The sequence below is a fragment of the Scylla paramamosain genome, chromosome 15, assembly GCF_035594125.1.
Source record: "Scylla paramamosain isolate STU-SP2022 chromosome 15, ASM3559412v1, whole genome shotgun sequence".
NCBI lineage: Eukaryota > Metazoa > Arthropoda > Malacostraca > Decapoda > Portunidae > Scylla > Scylla paramamosain.
In genome coordinates this window covers 8,388,512-8,403,371 of record NC_087165.1, presented here as the reverse complement: position 1 = coordinate 8,403,371, position 14,860 = coordinate 8,388,512, and the positions used below count along the sequence as shown (strand labels likewise).

Genomic DNA, 14,860 nt, shown 5'->3' with positions numbered 1-14,860 from the left:
TATATATATATATATATATATATATATATATATATATATATAATATATATATATATATATATATATATATATAAGCCACAAATACTAGACTGGCCTTGTAATCAAATGTGTATGTGAATTAATTCTTTATATGTGTTTCTAAACTTTTCAAGATCACTTTATCTTTTGATGGCGAAAAAGTCCAGTAAAAATCAGAATTGAAAGAACAGGACATTATTACTAAAATACCACTAATCATGAAGTGTTATATTTATATCATTACTTGGCTATGATAAATTTACAAAACATGAGTTTGGAGAAATTAGTGTCTCTGCTATCAGTGTGAGATACCATGAACTGCATAGACATTAGCACTCTTATTCCAGTTCCTATACCTCTGATCACATACTCATATATGTAATTACACTTGCAAAAAGGAAATCCCATTAATAAGGAGGAATAAATTAAATAATTTTTATGGCATTGCATTTCATATTTGAAATCTTAGTTCTCCAAATTTTATTGAAAATATGTAATAGAAATCCAAGCAAAAATCTTCCCAAAGCTCAAATATTGAATTGAATAAGTTGAATTGAATAAATAAAATTCTCTCTCTCTCTCTCTCTCTCTCTCTCTCTCTCTCTCTCTCTCTCTCTCTCTCTCTCTCTCTCTCTCTCTCTCTCTCTCTCTCTCTCTCTCTCTCTCTCTCTCTCTCTCTCTCTCTCTCTCTCTCTCTCTCTCTCTCTCTCTCTCTCTCTCTCTCTCTCTCTCTCTCTCTCTCTCTCTCTCTCTCTCTCTCTCTCTCTCTCTCTCTCTCTCTCTCTCTCTCTCTCTCTCTCTCTCTCTCTCTCTCTCTCTCTCTCTCTCTCTCTCTCTCTCTCTCTCTCTCTCTCTCTCTCTCTCTCTCTCTCTCTCTCTCTCTCTCTCTCTCTCTCTCTCTCTCTCTCTCTCTCTCTCTCTCTCTCTCTCTCTCTCTCTCTCTCTCTCTCTCTCTCTCTCTCTCTCTCTCTCTCTCTCTCTCTCTCTCTCTCTCTCTCTCCGTGTTTTGCAGGACTTCCATACCAAAACTTATCACAACTCACACACATTTCCATACCAAAACTTATCACAACTATGATTACTTTCTGCCATTCCATTAGCAATCTGGTTACCATTAGCTGAAGCAGCACTGGTGTCTTGTGATGTTGCACTCTGCTTCAGCTCTGCATACCATACTTTGTCAGACAGAGGATGTATTATTCTCTAACTGATATGATCATTAATTTTAAAAGCAAACCTTCAGTTTAGTATTGGTTTGAATGTTAATGTACAAACAATTTTTAGAAATTTAAATAATGGAGATGTACATTTAGAGTATTACAGTTCCTAGTTAGGTTTGTTTGTTATATGTAATTTTTAAATTGCTGCCGCATATTTGATCTTGATTTATATTAGATATCTAAGTATTCGTATAATTTGCATTCCATTTTAGATAGTATGTTAAGTATTTGATACGTTGATTTTTGACAAACTTTCTGCTGAATATCAGTGAGTTGGTGATTGATCATGCCTTCAGAGCAGCTGTTGTGAGTTTCTGATGATTTGTACTTTTTCTTTGATTTTTTTTTTTTTTTTTTTTTTTTTTTTTTGAAACCCAATAAATTATGAAACTAGCATACTTTTTAGTATGGTATTTCATGAAAGCTATTCCCCATGGCAGGGAGGATTGCCTTGCCACACTTCCCATTGCTCAGTGGAAAGAATTCTGCTACTGCAGCGTTGTTTTCTGTGCATCATGAAAGGCAATTAACAGAGACAAAGCAAATAATCTAGGAAGCATTCCTCTTGCAGCCTTTTGCATTTTCATCTTCATTCAGTGTTCTTCACATTAATCCCTAGTGGGTTTAGTTGGCCTTATATGTCCCTAGTATCTCCATCCAGACCCAGCTGCCTCATGTCTCTCATTTCCATCCCTCCAGACAAAGCATGATGTAATGATCCAAAGTAAGAATCTCCATATGTCTTCAGGACAGTGGCATCCTGGATCTCACATGAACCAGTGTATGTTACCAGTGGCAGTGTCTTAATTGGAAATGGAGTACAAGAGAAGGAGGAAAGTTGTGTAATGATCCAAACACAGAATCCCCACAACCCTACTAAAGCATGGGATGCACCTTGTTGCTCCATCAGTAATGTGCTGGCTTTCATGCTCAGAACCCTTTCTAAATCCTTTCTAGTTCTCAGGGTTGGCCGAAAACTACGAATTTCACATGATCTTCACTGGTGGATATTTCAAGCAGCTGTATGAGGTTTAACTAACCTCTTGCATTCACTGCAAAGTGAGTATGCATCACATATAATTCAACTGGATCCTGTCTTGAAAATTATTGTACTGTACCATAATATAGTAAAGAAAAAAAATAAATGAAATATCAAGTGGAAATAAATTGAAAGAAAGGGAGAGGCAAAGAAATTCTATGTGAGAAATTCCAGAGAATGTAAGATGCATTAATAGTGTTGAGAAAAACCAGGTACTCATTGCAAACATGTATGATGAAAGAATAGTTCTGGAGGTCAGGATAAAGGTCTTGTGCACCCCTCCCCTCCACCCTTGAGCCTCCTGTTGAAACACACACACACACACACACACACACACACACACACACACACACACATATATATATATATATATATATATACATGAAAGAGGAATAAATCCTTGGCCTTGAGGTGCCGTAACCAAAGGGGAAATTCTCAGGAGGATCTCTGAGCCATGTATGCCATGTCGGGTTTACCTAGTGCCTCCGGTCAATACAAAAGGAACATAGGTTGAACAAAAATAATGTGTTACTGTAGAAAGTTAGGTTAGCTACAACGCATGACATCAGATGAGGATGAATTGTATAAATTGAGGATTGGTTGCATATGGGAGTGCATAATATATAGAAACAAAGCAACCGTGATTTTTTAGACAAGAAAACGAAAATGTCTGAATTGGTGTGAAAGGTTTCGTTTACTGATCTCAAAATAGATGGCTTGGCTAATACATTATTATTTTATATATCATCGGCTCTTTTTCACTTATTTATCTATTCATTAATTTATTTATTCATCTATCATGTACGTGTCACTTACATCTATCATGCACATACAGCCGGGTAGACTCCAGTTGGAAATACTATATTAGAACATAATTTGTACGACAGTGATCTACATGTCACTATGAGATCGTATCATCCAGATCTTTAACAGTGAAGCACCGAACGCGGCTTTTGTTTCTGAATGCATAAATAGCTATGAAGTATAATAGGATTTGAACAAGAACTTGCGAACTGAATGGATAAATAAGTAAACAAAATAAGGAAATCAATAAATAACATTCAAACATAAAATCTGAACAGAGACTTGCGAAGCGAAACCGCACGAAACAGCTTCGCTCTTCCATTCTTGACTCGCCCGCCGCTGAGAAGGGAAGGCTGGACAGCGGTGGTCCATGCTTTACTTGCTGTGTGCCATTCCTCACTGGCTGCGCTGTACCTTACCCTTCACTCACTGTACCCAAAGTGCTCTTAAGTATACAGAGAAGAGGAACAAAGAAAAGTGGTAATGGCGGTAAGTAAACTGTATCTGCCTCACAGCCGTTAATGTCCTGGTCAGCATTTAGAAACGCTTTGCTCTTTCACCACGACTATTCTCAATGGCCATAGAGATAAGCCAGGTTCTCAAGAGTGTTTCATCTTGTTCATAATATGAAAATCCCATTGATCTGCGTCTAGAATCATAAAAATAGCCTAAAAACCCGTGTAACATTTATTAGAGCCATTTGAAAGTCCATGTCCGGCGCAAAGGTATTAAAGACTATGTCCCGTCTTATCAAGGTTCTAATTTTGCTACATCAATTTGCAAACGAATATCAGTGGCTATGTTGATTGGCTAGAAAACACGTAAGGTGACTGGAACCTTCCTTTAATTACTAGTATCAACGAGGCAGAGCCAATTAGACCTTGGAGGACCTGGGACTGCTGGTTTGGGGGATCGTTACTCAGCATAGGAATACAGTTACAGTTTGCATTTTTTTTCTTTATTTGTGTTAGAGTAGAGGTTTACCATTACCAGTAAAGGCAGGCATTGCTTGGGGATAAAATCCGGGACTTTTCTCTTGTTGGGTGGACATGCTAACCATTATACCACGGTCGCCTCACGGGGAGGGGCGGCAGGGCACTGGCCACACCGCTCAGATATTAACACACACACACACACACATCACGGTTAATGTAACAATTTCCCATCTCTCCCCACCAATGTTTAACATAAATTCTAGGGTTTTTAGAATTACCCTTCCCCATCAAACTATTCATACTAGCAAAGCCCAGCAATGAATGTCTCGCCCTGTAATCAGCGGAAATATCACAGTGCAAGGGAACATGGGCTTCAGTTTGTGCTGCATTTTTCATAAATGTGATATTGGTTGTGCTTTCATGAGTGTTCTTTAGTGCTATGTATTGGATGTACTGATAGATTAGCATTTACTTCCATCCTGTGACATACTTAAATGCAGATCTATTAACGGTGGTGTTCCTCAGGATTCTGCCCTGTTACCTACTCTCCTATTATTAATCAAACTTCTTGTTTTATCCACCCCTATGCTGTTGATACCATCCTGCACTCATGTTCCATGTCCCTTTGTAGACATCCAACCCTTCAGGAAGTAAACATTTCACTCAGGGATGTCACAGAATGTGACTTCTGATCTCTCTAAAATTTCAGATTGGGGCAGAGCAAACTTAGCATTTTTCAATGTCCCAAAAACTCAATTCCTCCATCTATCAACTCAACATAACCTTCCAGATAACTATCCCCTCTTCATTGACACTCAGCTGTCCCCCTCTTCTACACTGAACATCCTCAGTTTGTCCTTTACTTATAATCTAAACTGGAAACTTCACATCTCATCTCTAAATTAAACATCTTCTATGAAATTAGGTGTTCTTAGTCATCACCATCAGTTTTTCTCACCCACCTAGCTGCTAGCTCTGCACAGGGGCCTTATCTGTCCATGTATGGAGTATTCTTCACATGTATGGGGGTGTTCCACTCATACTGTTCTTTTAGACAGGATGGAATCATCTCCTCTAATCGACCATCTTCATCCTCTCATTGTTGTAGTGTTGCATATCTTGTTATTTTCTACTGCTATTTTCATGCTAACTGCTCTTCTGATCTTGCTAACTGCATGCCTCCCTTCCTCTCACGGCCTCACTGCACAAAACTTTCTTCTTTCTCTCACACCTATTCTGCCCACCTTTCCAATGCAAGAGTTCACCAGTATTCTCAGTCATTCATCCCTTTCTCTGGTAAACTCTGGAATTCTCTTCCTGCTTCTGCATTTCTTCCTTCTTATGACTTAACTCTTTCAAGAGGGAGGCTTCAAGGCACTTATTCTGTAATTTTTTACTTCAGTTTTGGACTCTGTTCTGTGCCGTGCCCCTCCTACATAACAAAAAGTTACTAAAGACAGAACTGGTTGGTTGGATGGGTGATTACTCTTAGGTTATAGTTAAATGTCACATTGTCACAAAAGAATGAGTAGGCGGGATATCTATCATGACGACACCTAGACTAGCTACTAGTGCATGTCAATTTTAGCTAAATTTACCATAAATTTAATTTTATAATTGCCTTCATTATCCACATGTGACACCAAAGCATATTTTTGCCAATTTGATCACAGTCTCAGACATTCACTATCAAAATAGCATTTTTGTCCAATGCTTTGTGAAGATTTTGTGAAAAAGAATAGGCCACATCCCTGAAACCTTTAGTAGTGCTTATAATATGTACAAGTATGTGTGTGTGTGTGTGTGTGTGTATAATACACATACACATGTACTATAATCTCACTGTTGAATTCAGAACTTTATTTTTATCATTAGCTGAGAGTGGTTGATCTTGGGATAAAATTAGGTTCCATGATTGTCAAACTGTTCACTCACTGCAGTACATATGCAGATGTGGCAGTGCCACAGTGCGCAATAAGTATCATGAAATTTTGTTTCATGCAGTGAGGTGAGATGAGACTCACTGATAACTTGTGTTAACATATGTTTGCTCCCTGAAATATGCCTTGGACTGAAATACTTTTGCTACCCCATTAAATCAATAAAATAGCAGAAATTTGTTGGAAGAAATTCATGTAATGCCATGGAGAGGACATGAAAACAGGAGCCAAAGCGGGACTGAACTGTGAGGTAACTTATGGTCTGGTCAGTAAAGACATACCCTTCCAGCCTGTCAGATTAGATTTGAGCTCTAGTGATGTCCACCTCCTTTTTTCATAATAGATTAATTTGTCAGTGTTTTGTTATGGAGGGTGTAGTTCTGCATTCAGTCATTACAACAGGATGAAACTGATTTATTTCTTCATCTCAACAAAATCTTGAGAGAGACAGATAAAGGGTGATGTGATGGGTTGTATGTACCCTCAGTGTATAATTTGTGAGAGTCATCTTCTCCTTGATTGGTCTGTTCTTTGCCACATCTCAGTCCAAGGATTGGCTCATGCTGTGCTTACTTGCTGACCAGGATGGTGGTTGTGGTGGTGACCAGGCTCACTAATTCCTCCCTGTGGCTGTTCACTCTTTATAATGTATGCAGCTTCTTGTGTTTTCTATATTGTTTACCAAGTTCTGTGTACATTATTTCTATTCTGGTCCAGTCTGGAAAGTGCTTGGTACATTATTTCTATTCTGGTCCAGTCTGGAAAGTGGCTATGTCTTAGTGGGGAGGAAGTAAAGATTGAGTTTTACATCCTGTGAGGGCAAATGTCATTTGTATGTTCAGAAATCTTCTTGTAGATTGGGAGAGTGATTCACTGGTGTATGATGCTGTGCATCTTTACCAAGGGATTTTGTATACATTACAGTATTGTCTTTTTTTCCCACTATCTCATTTTAATCTTGGAAACATATACTACTCATTCCTATTTTATTCAAAGATTTAGTGACCACCTCTGATTTCTAAAATAGTCATGGTCACCTTTTACTTTCTCGTGCAGCAGTGGATCCCTCAAAAATATTTAGGCTTGGCTTTCAAGTTTCCTATTGCTCCCATGAAATATGTGATTTTTCGAGAATCATGTAATTATATTCATCTGCCAAAACTCCTTGGTAGAAATAAAAAAAAAACGACTAATATTTTGGGCAGATGAATGTAAATGAGAAAAAAAGAAAAAAAATGATAAAACTTAAAAGGAAAGCCAAAATATTTTTGAGATCCATACTTAAGGTGATGAAAAGTGACTGATCACTTAGTGGTACCTTTCAACAGAATAGGAATGAGTGGCATATGCTGCTAGAATGAAAATGTCATGTAGTGAAACACAAGAATTGAAACATATAAATGACAGTAGCATCCCTATACAGAACTGCACATTTAAGCTGCTAAATAGCATACATTGGTGAATCATCCCACACCCCCAAGACTTAACAAACTTCACCATCTCTCTGTGCTGAGACAGTGCGATACAGAAATGCTGCATACGGACTTGATAAAAAAATGGAGGAAGACCATAGAAGCTACATATACTATGACAGGGAAAGTGTATTGCCATAGAGAGGGATTTCATGAAATGCCTGACCAATGTTGTCATCTTGCTGGTCAGGGAGTCAGATGATGGATATGGCATGGCAGGAGCCAGTTTGTGGGCAGCTTCAGGCTGTGTGGTAGCTCTTGCTAGACTTAACCAATTCACCATGTCTTGTGCTTCATCCTGTGTTTTCTCACCAATGCAATCCACATAATAATATCTTTTAATTTTTTTACATCCACTTGTAACGAATCTTGAAAGTAGGATTTATGCACACAGTAAATTGTTGAAAATTACAAGAACTTTAAAATTGTATTTATTAAATAGAGATTGTTGAAATTTCCTTTTATAATTCAACAATGCAGTAAAATTAGGACTAGTTATGTGATCATGCACTCAATTCTGGTTTGTTAATAAAACAGAGGCATCAGATAATATTCTATTTTAAATATGGAGAATTCAATCTAAGATCACACCAACAATCATCCTGATCTGGGACTCTTAATTGGCACACTAGCTTAAAATTTCATTATCAGATTAGATTCATTGTATAAGTAAACCAAAAATTAAACCTGAAGTCCACACTAAATCTCTAGAAAACTTGTGATGTCAGTTTATGCAACCCCCATAAAGACCACTCCCTATTGGAATGTAGTTCTTGTGCTTTCACACTAAGCATGTTGGAGATCTTTAATTCTAAAAAGGACACCATACCAAATAAATTAGTAAACTGGAAAATTCTAACCCCCTGTAATTGCTACATTTGTACAGTAAAAAGCTGCCTCACTAGAACTGACATTAAAATTTGGAAAAAAAATTGTTACTCGGGTATCACCCCTTCTAAAAGGTTCAATCTCTGCATATCCACATCACATGTCTAAAAATAATTGTTCTACACACTAAATTATTGAAGCCACTCTTATTTTTCTTTAAAGAACAATAAGACTGGAGCTCAGATTATCTAACAGTGCAGCAAAATGTCACCTCTATTTAAATCAACCCATAAGCACTTGGGGAAACTTTAATGCATTTCACAGCTAGATTATATATACTCTTAGTTGCATTGTGCAATAATACCAATACTGCATTGGGCACACCATTCAGTTCAGTACACAATTACTCACCTTTCTGATAAGAACAAATAAACTAGTGTGCCTGCAGTTCAGGTCCCCCCATAATCAGCCTCTTTATTCTAGAATAGTCTGTCATATCACACTGTTCAAGGGGCCAACTTGTTGAGCTGACAACACACACACACACACACACATATGAGAGAGGTGACTTGATTGCACAAACTAGATAGGGAAGACCTATTTGTAATGAACAAAAGAGAAATGAGGGACATAGAAGAAAACAAAGCAGGCACCTGCTTCTCTCATAGAAGCATTGAAGCCATGGAATTGACTGGAGGGGAAGTGGTGCGTGCTAGAAATAGAAATATTCATGACTGTAAAGAACTTTAATGTTGGATAAAAACAGTTATGGAGATGGGACAGTATGAGCTTAACTCCTCTCACTTATGTTACAAATAAATAAATAAATAGGTAATAAATGCACACACACATGCTCTTTACAAGATATGTTTCTTGATTGCTCTAGTCAGCATGTCATCAATGTTATGGGTGCGAACACATTTAGAGGGGAGGTGCTGGGAAGACACAAACTTCAGCTTCCTCTCCAGCTCACTCAGTAGAATGGTAAGTGGCTTCCCCAGCTCATGCTGCTCCCACACCTCAAACACAGTCTGTCACAGATAGAATGGTTTTTGAGTTAAAGACTGGATGGAATTTCATATTACAGTAAAAAACTTCAGACCCCTTTCAGTTAGAATTTTGGTTAAGTCAGGTCGGTTTTCCCAAAAAAATTACAAGTTCTCCAACTTGGGGCAAAGATTTTACAAAAAAATTTTACTATATAAATTATATATGGATCACACAAAATAATTTCAGATTAATAACCTTGCCACCCTCAATTACAGGAAGTCAATGATGTGGATGACCTAAAGTGGCTGAAGATTGGGGGCCTGATACAAGAATGACAGCATAAATATTATGGAGGTATTTGAAGTTCTTCAGGCCAGTGAGAAAAAGGAGTGAAGGAATAGTAGTGGATGAGGATGAGAGATGAGGACAAAAGAGTTGATAGCTACTCTTTTTATTATTGAAGAACGTTTAGGTGTTGGCCAAAATCCATTAGCCACTCTGCCACATCACACAATTTTTCTTATTCTTAATATATTTTATATATTATCAAGTATTAAGAATGGATTATTTAGCTCATCAAACCATGGTTCATGTTGAGGAAAATAGTTTGGATTTTACATAAATTTACATTTTAACAACATAGCTTTGTGATGCATTTCGGTCAACAAGCACCCGAGGTGCTTATCAATAGAGTCAGAGGTTAGGTGAGGGAGGACTATAAAATAACGACTAATTACCCCCCTCTCTGCGTGGCCGCCTGAATTCCCAAGGGACCCCCTACCCTGGCTTACACCTCATGGCGTTGCCAATTTACCTTATCCACGACAAGGAAGTCAAGGTCATGTTGCTGACGGAATCCACGAATCAGCACAAACTTATTGAGAGACCTACTGGTATCTCCGGAATCCCCCCTGGGCACTGGTGTGCTGCAGTATGTGGATGTAAGGCAGACCCAACACTGCATTGAGGAAGGCTGCCCCAACCTCTGCCATGTTGGGTGCTTGGCAGGGACGCCTGAGTACACCTGCCACTTCACAGCTCACCTCTGCAAGCAGGCTGGTATCAGGGACCCTGTGACATTCACCACCCAGGCCTAGAAAACTGCCACGACCCATAACTCCTCTCAGTTATGGGGGGAGAGGAAACAGACCACACTGTCACCGATGTTCAGGTGACATGTGGACGACAGGTGGAGCCGCTAATGAAGGAAGTAGAGAACAAAGCTACCGGCCCAGACGATATCAGCCCACAGCTCCTCAAACACTGCGCCAGTGAGCTGTCAGGTCCTCTCATCAGCGTCTGCAGGTCCTGCCTGATGGAGTGCAGGTGGCCCTCTATATGGAAGGAGGCACGGGTGGTACCAACCCATAAGAAGAACTCAAAGTCTGAGCCCAGCAATTACAGACCCATCTTGCTGCTATCCATGGTGAGCAAGTTGCTGGAGCAGGTAGTGGCAGGTGCCATCTGTCATCACCTGAGTGAGCACCGCCTTCTCTCAGACACGCAGTTAGGCAGTTCGGCTTCTGGCCTGGCCGCTCAGCAGCAGACCACCTCAGCCTTCTCTCCTAAGGCTGGCAGGATGCCCTGGATGAAGGGCTGGATACACTTGTGGTCGCCCTGGACATTATTGCTGGGGCCTTTGATAGGGTCTGGCACACAGGACTTGTAAAAAAGCTTTGTGCCAAGGGTATCCAGGGCAACCTCCTTGCACTGCTCAAGGACGTAAAAAAGCTTTGTGCCAAGGGTATCCCGGGCAACCTCCTTGCACTGCTCAAGGACTATCTCCAGGGGAAAACCCTCTGGGTAGTCATCAATGGTCAGGCATCCCAGGTCCTATACAGGCCTCAGTCCCACAAGGTTCAGTGTTGGGCCCGATCCTGTGGAACATATACATCGATGACCTTCTGTGGCAACTACCAACTCTGCTTGCATATGCTGATGACTGCAGTCTCTCCCACTCCTACTGCCGCTCTGACAGTCAGCGAGCCGTCAGAGAGCTGAACAGGCGGCTCAGACTGGTGATGGAGTGGGGAGAGGCATGGCAACTTAGCCAAACTCACTCTATCTGCAGCCTCCATTCCTCCAACAGATCTGAACAAGCCTCCTCAACAAAACATACTTTCCTATCTTTTGAAAGAGCTGGTGCTTTTATGTACTTCCAAAAAATGAAGGTGGCACAATTGCATCATCTCCTTGACACTACTTACATCTCTTTCAGTAATATGAACACAACAAACTCGTACACTTTCTGCTGAACCTTTTTTTTTTGCTACTCATGATTATTATGTTGCATATCTACAGCTGAAAGGTTTCTGTTTTTAGCCAAATACGCAGCAGATTCCTTCTCCACCACTGTAGGTGGTGAGCAAAATCATATTACCTATCCCTTTTGCCAACAGATGGTGTGAATGCTACATGTGCCCTACTCCTTAGATGGACATGTTGTGAAGGTGGTGCTATGAAGATGTCCAACTAACAAAAAAGATGAAAATGATAAAAGAGTGGAAGGCACTTTTCCCTACCTAAGGAGACTGAAGGTCTATTATGGTCACTGGAACGTAAACTACTGTTTCCTGGTTAGTCCAGCTCTGCTGTCCACTCCACACTACTCGTTTTACTTTCGTGTCTCCCTTATTTTGTGCTATTTCTTGGTTTCTTACTCACTAGATTACTGTTAAGTTGAAACTGAATATTCAAGATGAGAGCTGAGTTTTCAGTTAAAGAATATTAAAGTTGAATTCACAGATGAAGTTAAAAATGTTTGTATTTGTTAATTGTTAGTGATGCATAAACCAATAAACCCCACTGGTGAAATCACAATGTAAGTATATATTACATATAAGCCTCAAGCTATAATGAATAACTGAACACCCAAGGGTAAAAAACTACATACCTAGTACTAGCACCAAACAAGCTTAGCCAGCATTCAGCTGGAGGTAGATAACACAGGTCTGCATGAGATACTGAACAATCAATACCATCAATGAATGCTAATAATGTAATTTGGAGTTTTAGTCTCTCATGACTATCTTTGAATGCTGAGTGTGTGGCCAGTATTTTTTGTATGTTGTCTTCCTGTTTGGGAATGAAGAACAATATTCTAAAATACAATTTAAAAGTCCAAAACTTACTTGTAGTTTCATTTCATTTCCCTTCACAAAAGACATTGCATTGCCATGCAGAATGGAGATCCCTGACCTGGCAGCACCAGGACACTTGTTTCCATCTGAGCACTGGTACATCCTGTAGTTCCATTCACAGCCCAACTCAAACAGGTACTCAGGATACTGAAGAGAGGGAACAGATTAAGCCACATGTAATTGTTAAATGTGCACCTACCTATACATGCTTTTAATATACCTCACCCTCAAATAAGTCAAGTCAGTCTATATTTGTTGTATATGTGTGTGATAGATATGTAGCATATGAAGCCTAGATATCATACTTGTATGTTAAAAAGAAGAAATAGTTTGGTTAAACGAGATATTGCAAAATAATCAAATTGGATGCATCATCATCCCCTATAGAACTGACTAGCAAGTGGTGAGGCTGCTGATGCCCAATTAATCAACTGAGGAAATTCTAAAACCTTGTAAAAAAGAATGTTAAGGATGTCTTGGTCTGCCAGCTTGATCCTTTTCTTGAAAATGTCAAAAACCTTCATATTAGCAGCAATCCATCCTCCCCCAGGGAAATCCTTCATCCGGGTCAGGTTCATGTGCATCACCCCAGCGTTGAGGCCAGTGTCACCATAGAAAGGTACCTGTGGGCCACATGTAGCAGTTGCTAAGTGTGCCAACCATGGGAAGGATACAGTTTCCCTAATATAGCATAGTATTTGAATGACAGATGGACTTTGGGAGTTGTGTATGATACAGTGAGGATGAGAAGATAAAATTGATTGATTTGTAATTTAAGACTATTTGCAAATGGAAGAATGCATGAAAGGATTGTACAAGTGCATGAGAAATCTGTTATGATGATCAACTTTGAAGAATTTTCCTCAAATAAAATAAAATAAAAAGTATACTATATGGTTATATAAGATCAAGACATAATTTCACACTTAAAGTAGGAAACCTTTATTTAGAGAAACTTACAAGGTTCAACACCCAGTAAACTATTGCAGCTGCCAGTACTTGAAAGTTCAATACCCAGTAAACCTCATCACTGGAACACACAATACTCGTACTTAAACTTATCACCTTAGAAATTCTTACTTTATTTCTGAAGGAGCCATAGTGATAGAGGCAAGGAGCCATCGCCGCTACCTGCACTTCATCGAACTTTTGGAATTCCGCCCACAGGTCTTCAGGCGGACTCAGGAATATCAGGTCAGTGTCAACGTATATTGCAGCATCAACAGAAGGAAACATGTCTGGAAGGAAGAGTCTCTCTGTGGCACACGTTCTGAACATTGACCGCATGTCCTCCCTGTCCTCTGGGTACCACACGGGATACCACTCAAATGATACACGCCTCTGGTACTCCACAGGCCACCCTGACGTCAGATTAGAGAAGTTATAGTAAAGCTCCTTCGAGTCAGCCACCACCAGATATCTGCAATGATCATAAATATTACAAACCCATTTCACAATATTACACACACACACACACACACACACACACACACACACAGAGAGTCCATACTGTGCTGTATTTATCATAAGCATCTGTTGATTCTGTTCACAGCCGCAAAGTTTGTTTGCTGCTTTGAGTAGTGTAAAAATGATTTACATTTTTTAAGTAGGAAAAAGTTGCAAATCATTCGCAGTAAACTTTTGCGGCTTTGAACAGAATCAATGGATGCTTATGATAAATACGGCTGAGAGAGAGAGAGAGAGAGAGAGAGAGAGAGAGAGAGAGAGAGAGAGAGAGAGAGAGAGAGAGAGAGAGAGAGAGAGAGAGAGTGTCATTCTTTCTCCCAATTACAAGAGTCAATGTCTTGAATGAGCTGGATGAAGAGAGAGGAACATTCGCTATTCCAAGTTATATAAAAGGCGAGACAACAGTATGTTTGACCTTGACTCACAAAATGAACATTATAGCTAAGTACACAAAAAATGAAAACCCGGACATGTTACGGGATCTACACACTCACACACCTACCTAAGGGTTGTGGAGGTGAGGGCAGCAGCAGACTTGACCATGACGGCCGCCTGGCGCAGCTGCCTTGCAATGGATGACGCCTCCTCCCGCTGGGCATTTCCTTTGGATCAAGAAGAAATTATAAATTGTACCTACATTCACAGTCCTAAATCTGGTGTACAAGCACTATAGAAAACCACTGATTTCATGAAAGGTTTGAAGGTCATACTTCCTTTAGATGTTCGAACGGCTGCCTGTGTGTGTGTGTGTGTGTGTGTGTGTGTGTGTGTGTTTGGAGCACTCGATCAGCTTCATGAAATCACTGATTTGAATGTGGTATCTCTTTTACGTATTCGAACGGTTACCTGTGTGTGTATGTGCAGCAGTATAATAATAATAATAATAAAAAATAAATAAATAAAAAAAAAAAATAATAATAATAATTTTGGAGCTCACAGTGTCATTATGCACTATGTGGTTGCTCAGTCAGCTCCAGATGGACAGCGTTTTACAAAACTGCAACTGC

General features: G+C 39.6%; 1 protein-coding gene and 1 long non-coding RNA gene across 3 annotated transcripts in view; one reads left to right on the top strand and one right to left on the bottom strand.

Moving 5' to 3' along the window:
• Positions 1 to 876: 876 nt before the first annotated feature.
• LOC135107362 (uncharacterized) lies at positions 877 to 12,376 on the top strand. The gene is made up of 3 exons (XR_010271724.1): positions 877 to 3,570; positions 9,522 to 9,600; positions 11,646 to 12,376. It is a non-coding gene; the product is annotated as an uncharacterized LOC135107362 (long non-coding RNA).
• The window catches only part of LOC135107361 (glucoside xylosyltransferase 1-like), a 12,475-nt gene continuing 5,584 nt past the window's right edge, over positions 7,970 to 14,860 (bottom strand). For both annotated transcript variants that reach the window (XM_064017112.1, XM_064017113.1), the window contains exons 4-8: positions 14,356 to 14,455; positions 13,467 to 13,806; positions 12,836 to 13,009; positions 12,378 to 12,533; positions 7,970 to 9,287 (exon numbers count right to left, since the gene is read on the bottom strand). In XM_064017112.1, coding sequence (XP_063873182.1) covers positions 9,114 to 9,287; positions 12,378 to 12,533; positions 12,836 to 13,009; positions 13,467 to 13,806; positions 14,356 to 14,455 — 944 coding nt within the window. In that variant the 3' untranslated portion in view covers positions 7,970 to 9,113. The remainder of the gene's footprint in view (positions 9,288 to 12,377; positions 12,534 to 12,835; positions 13,010 to 13,466; positions 13,807 to 14,355; positions 14,456 to 14,860) is intronic.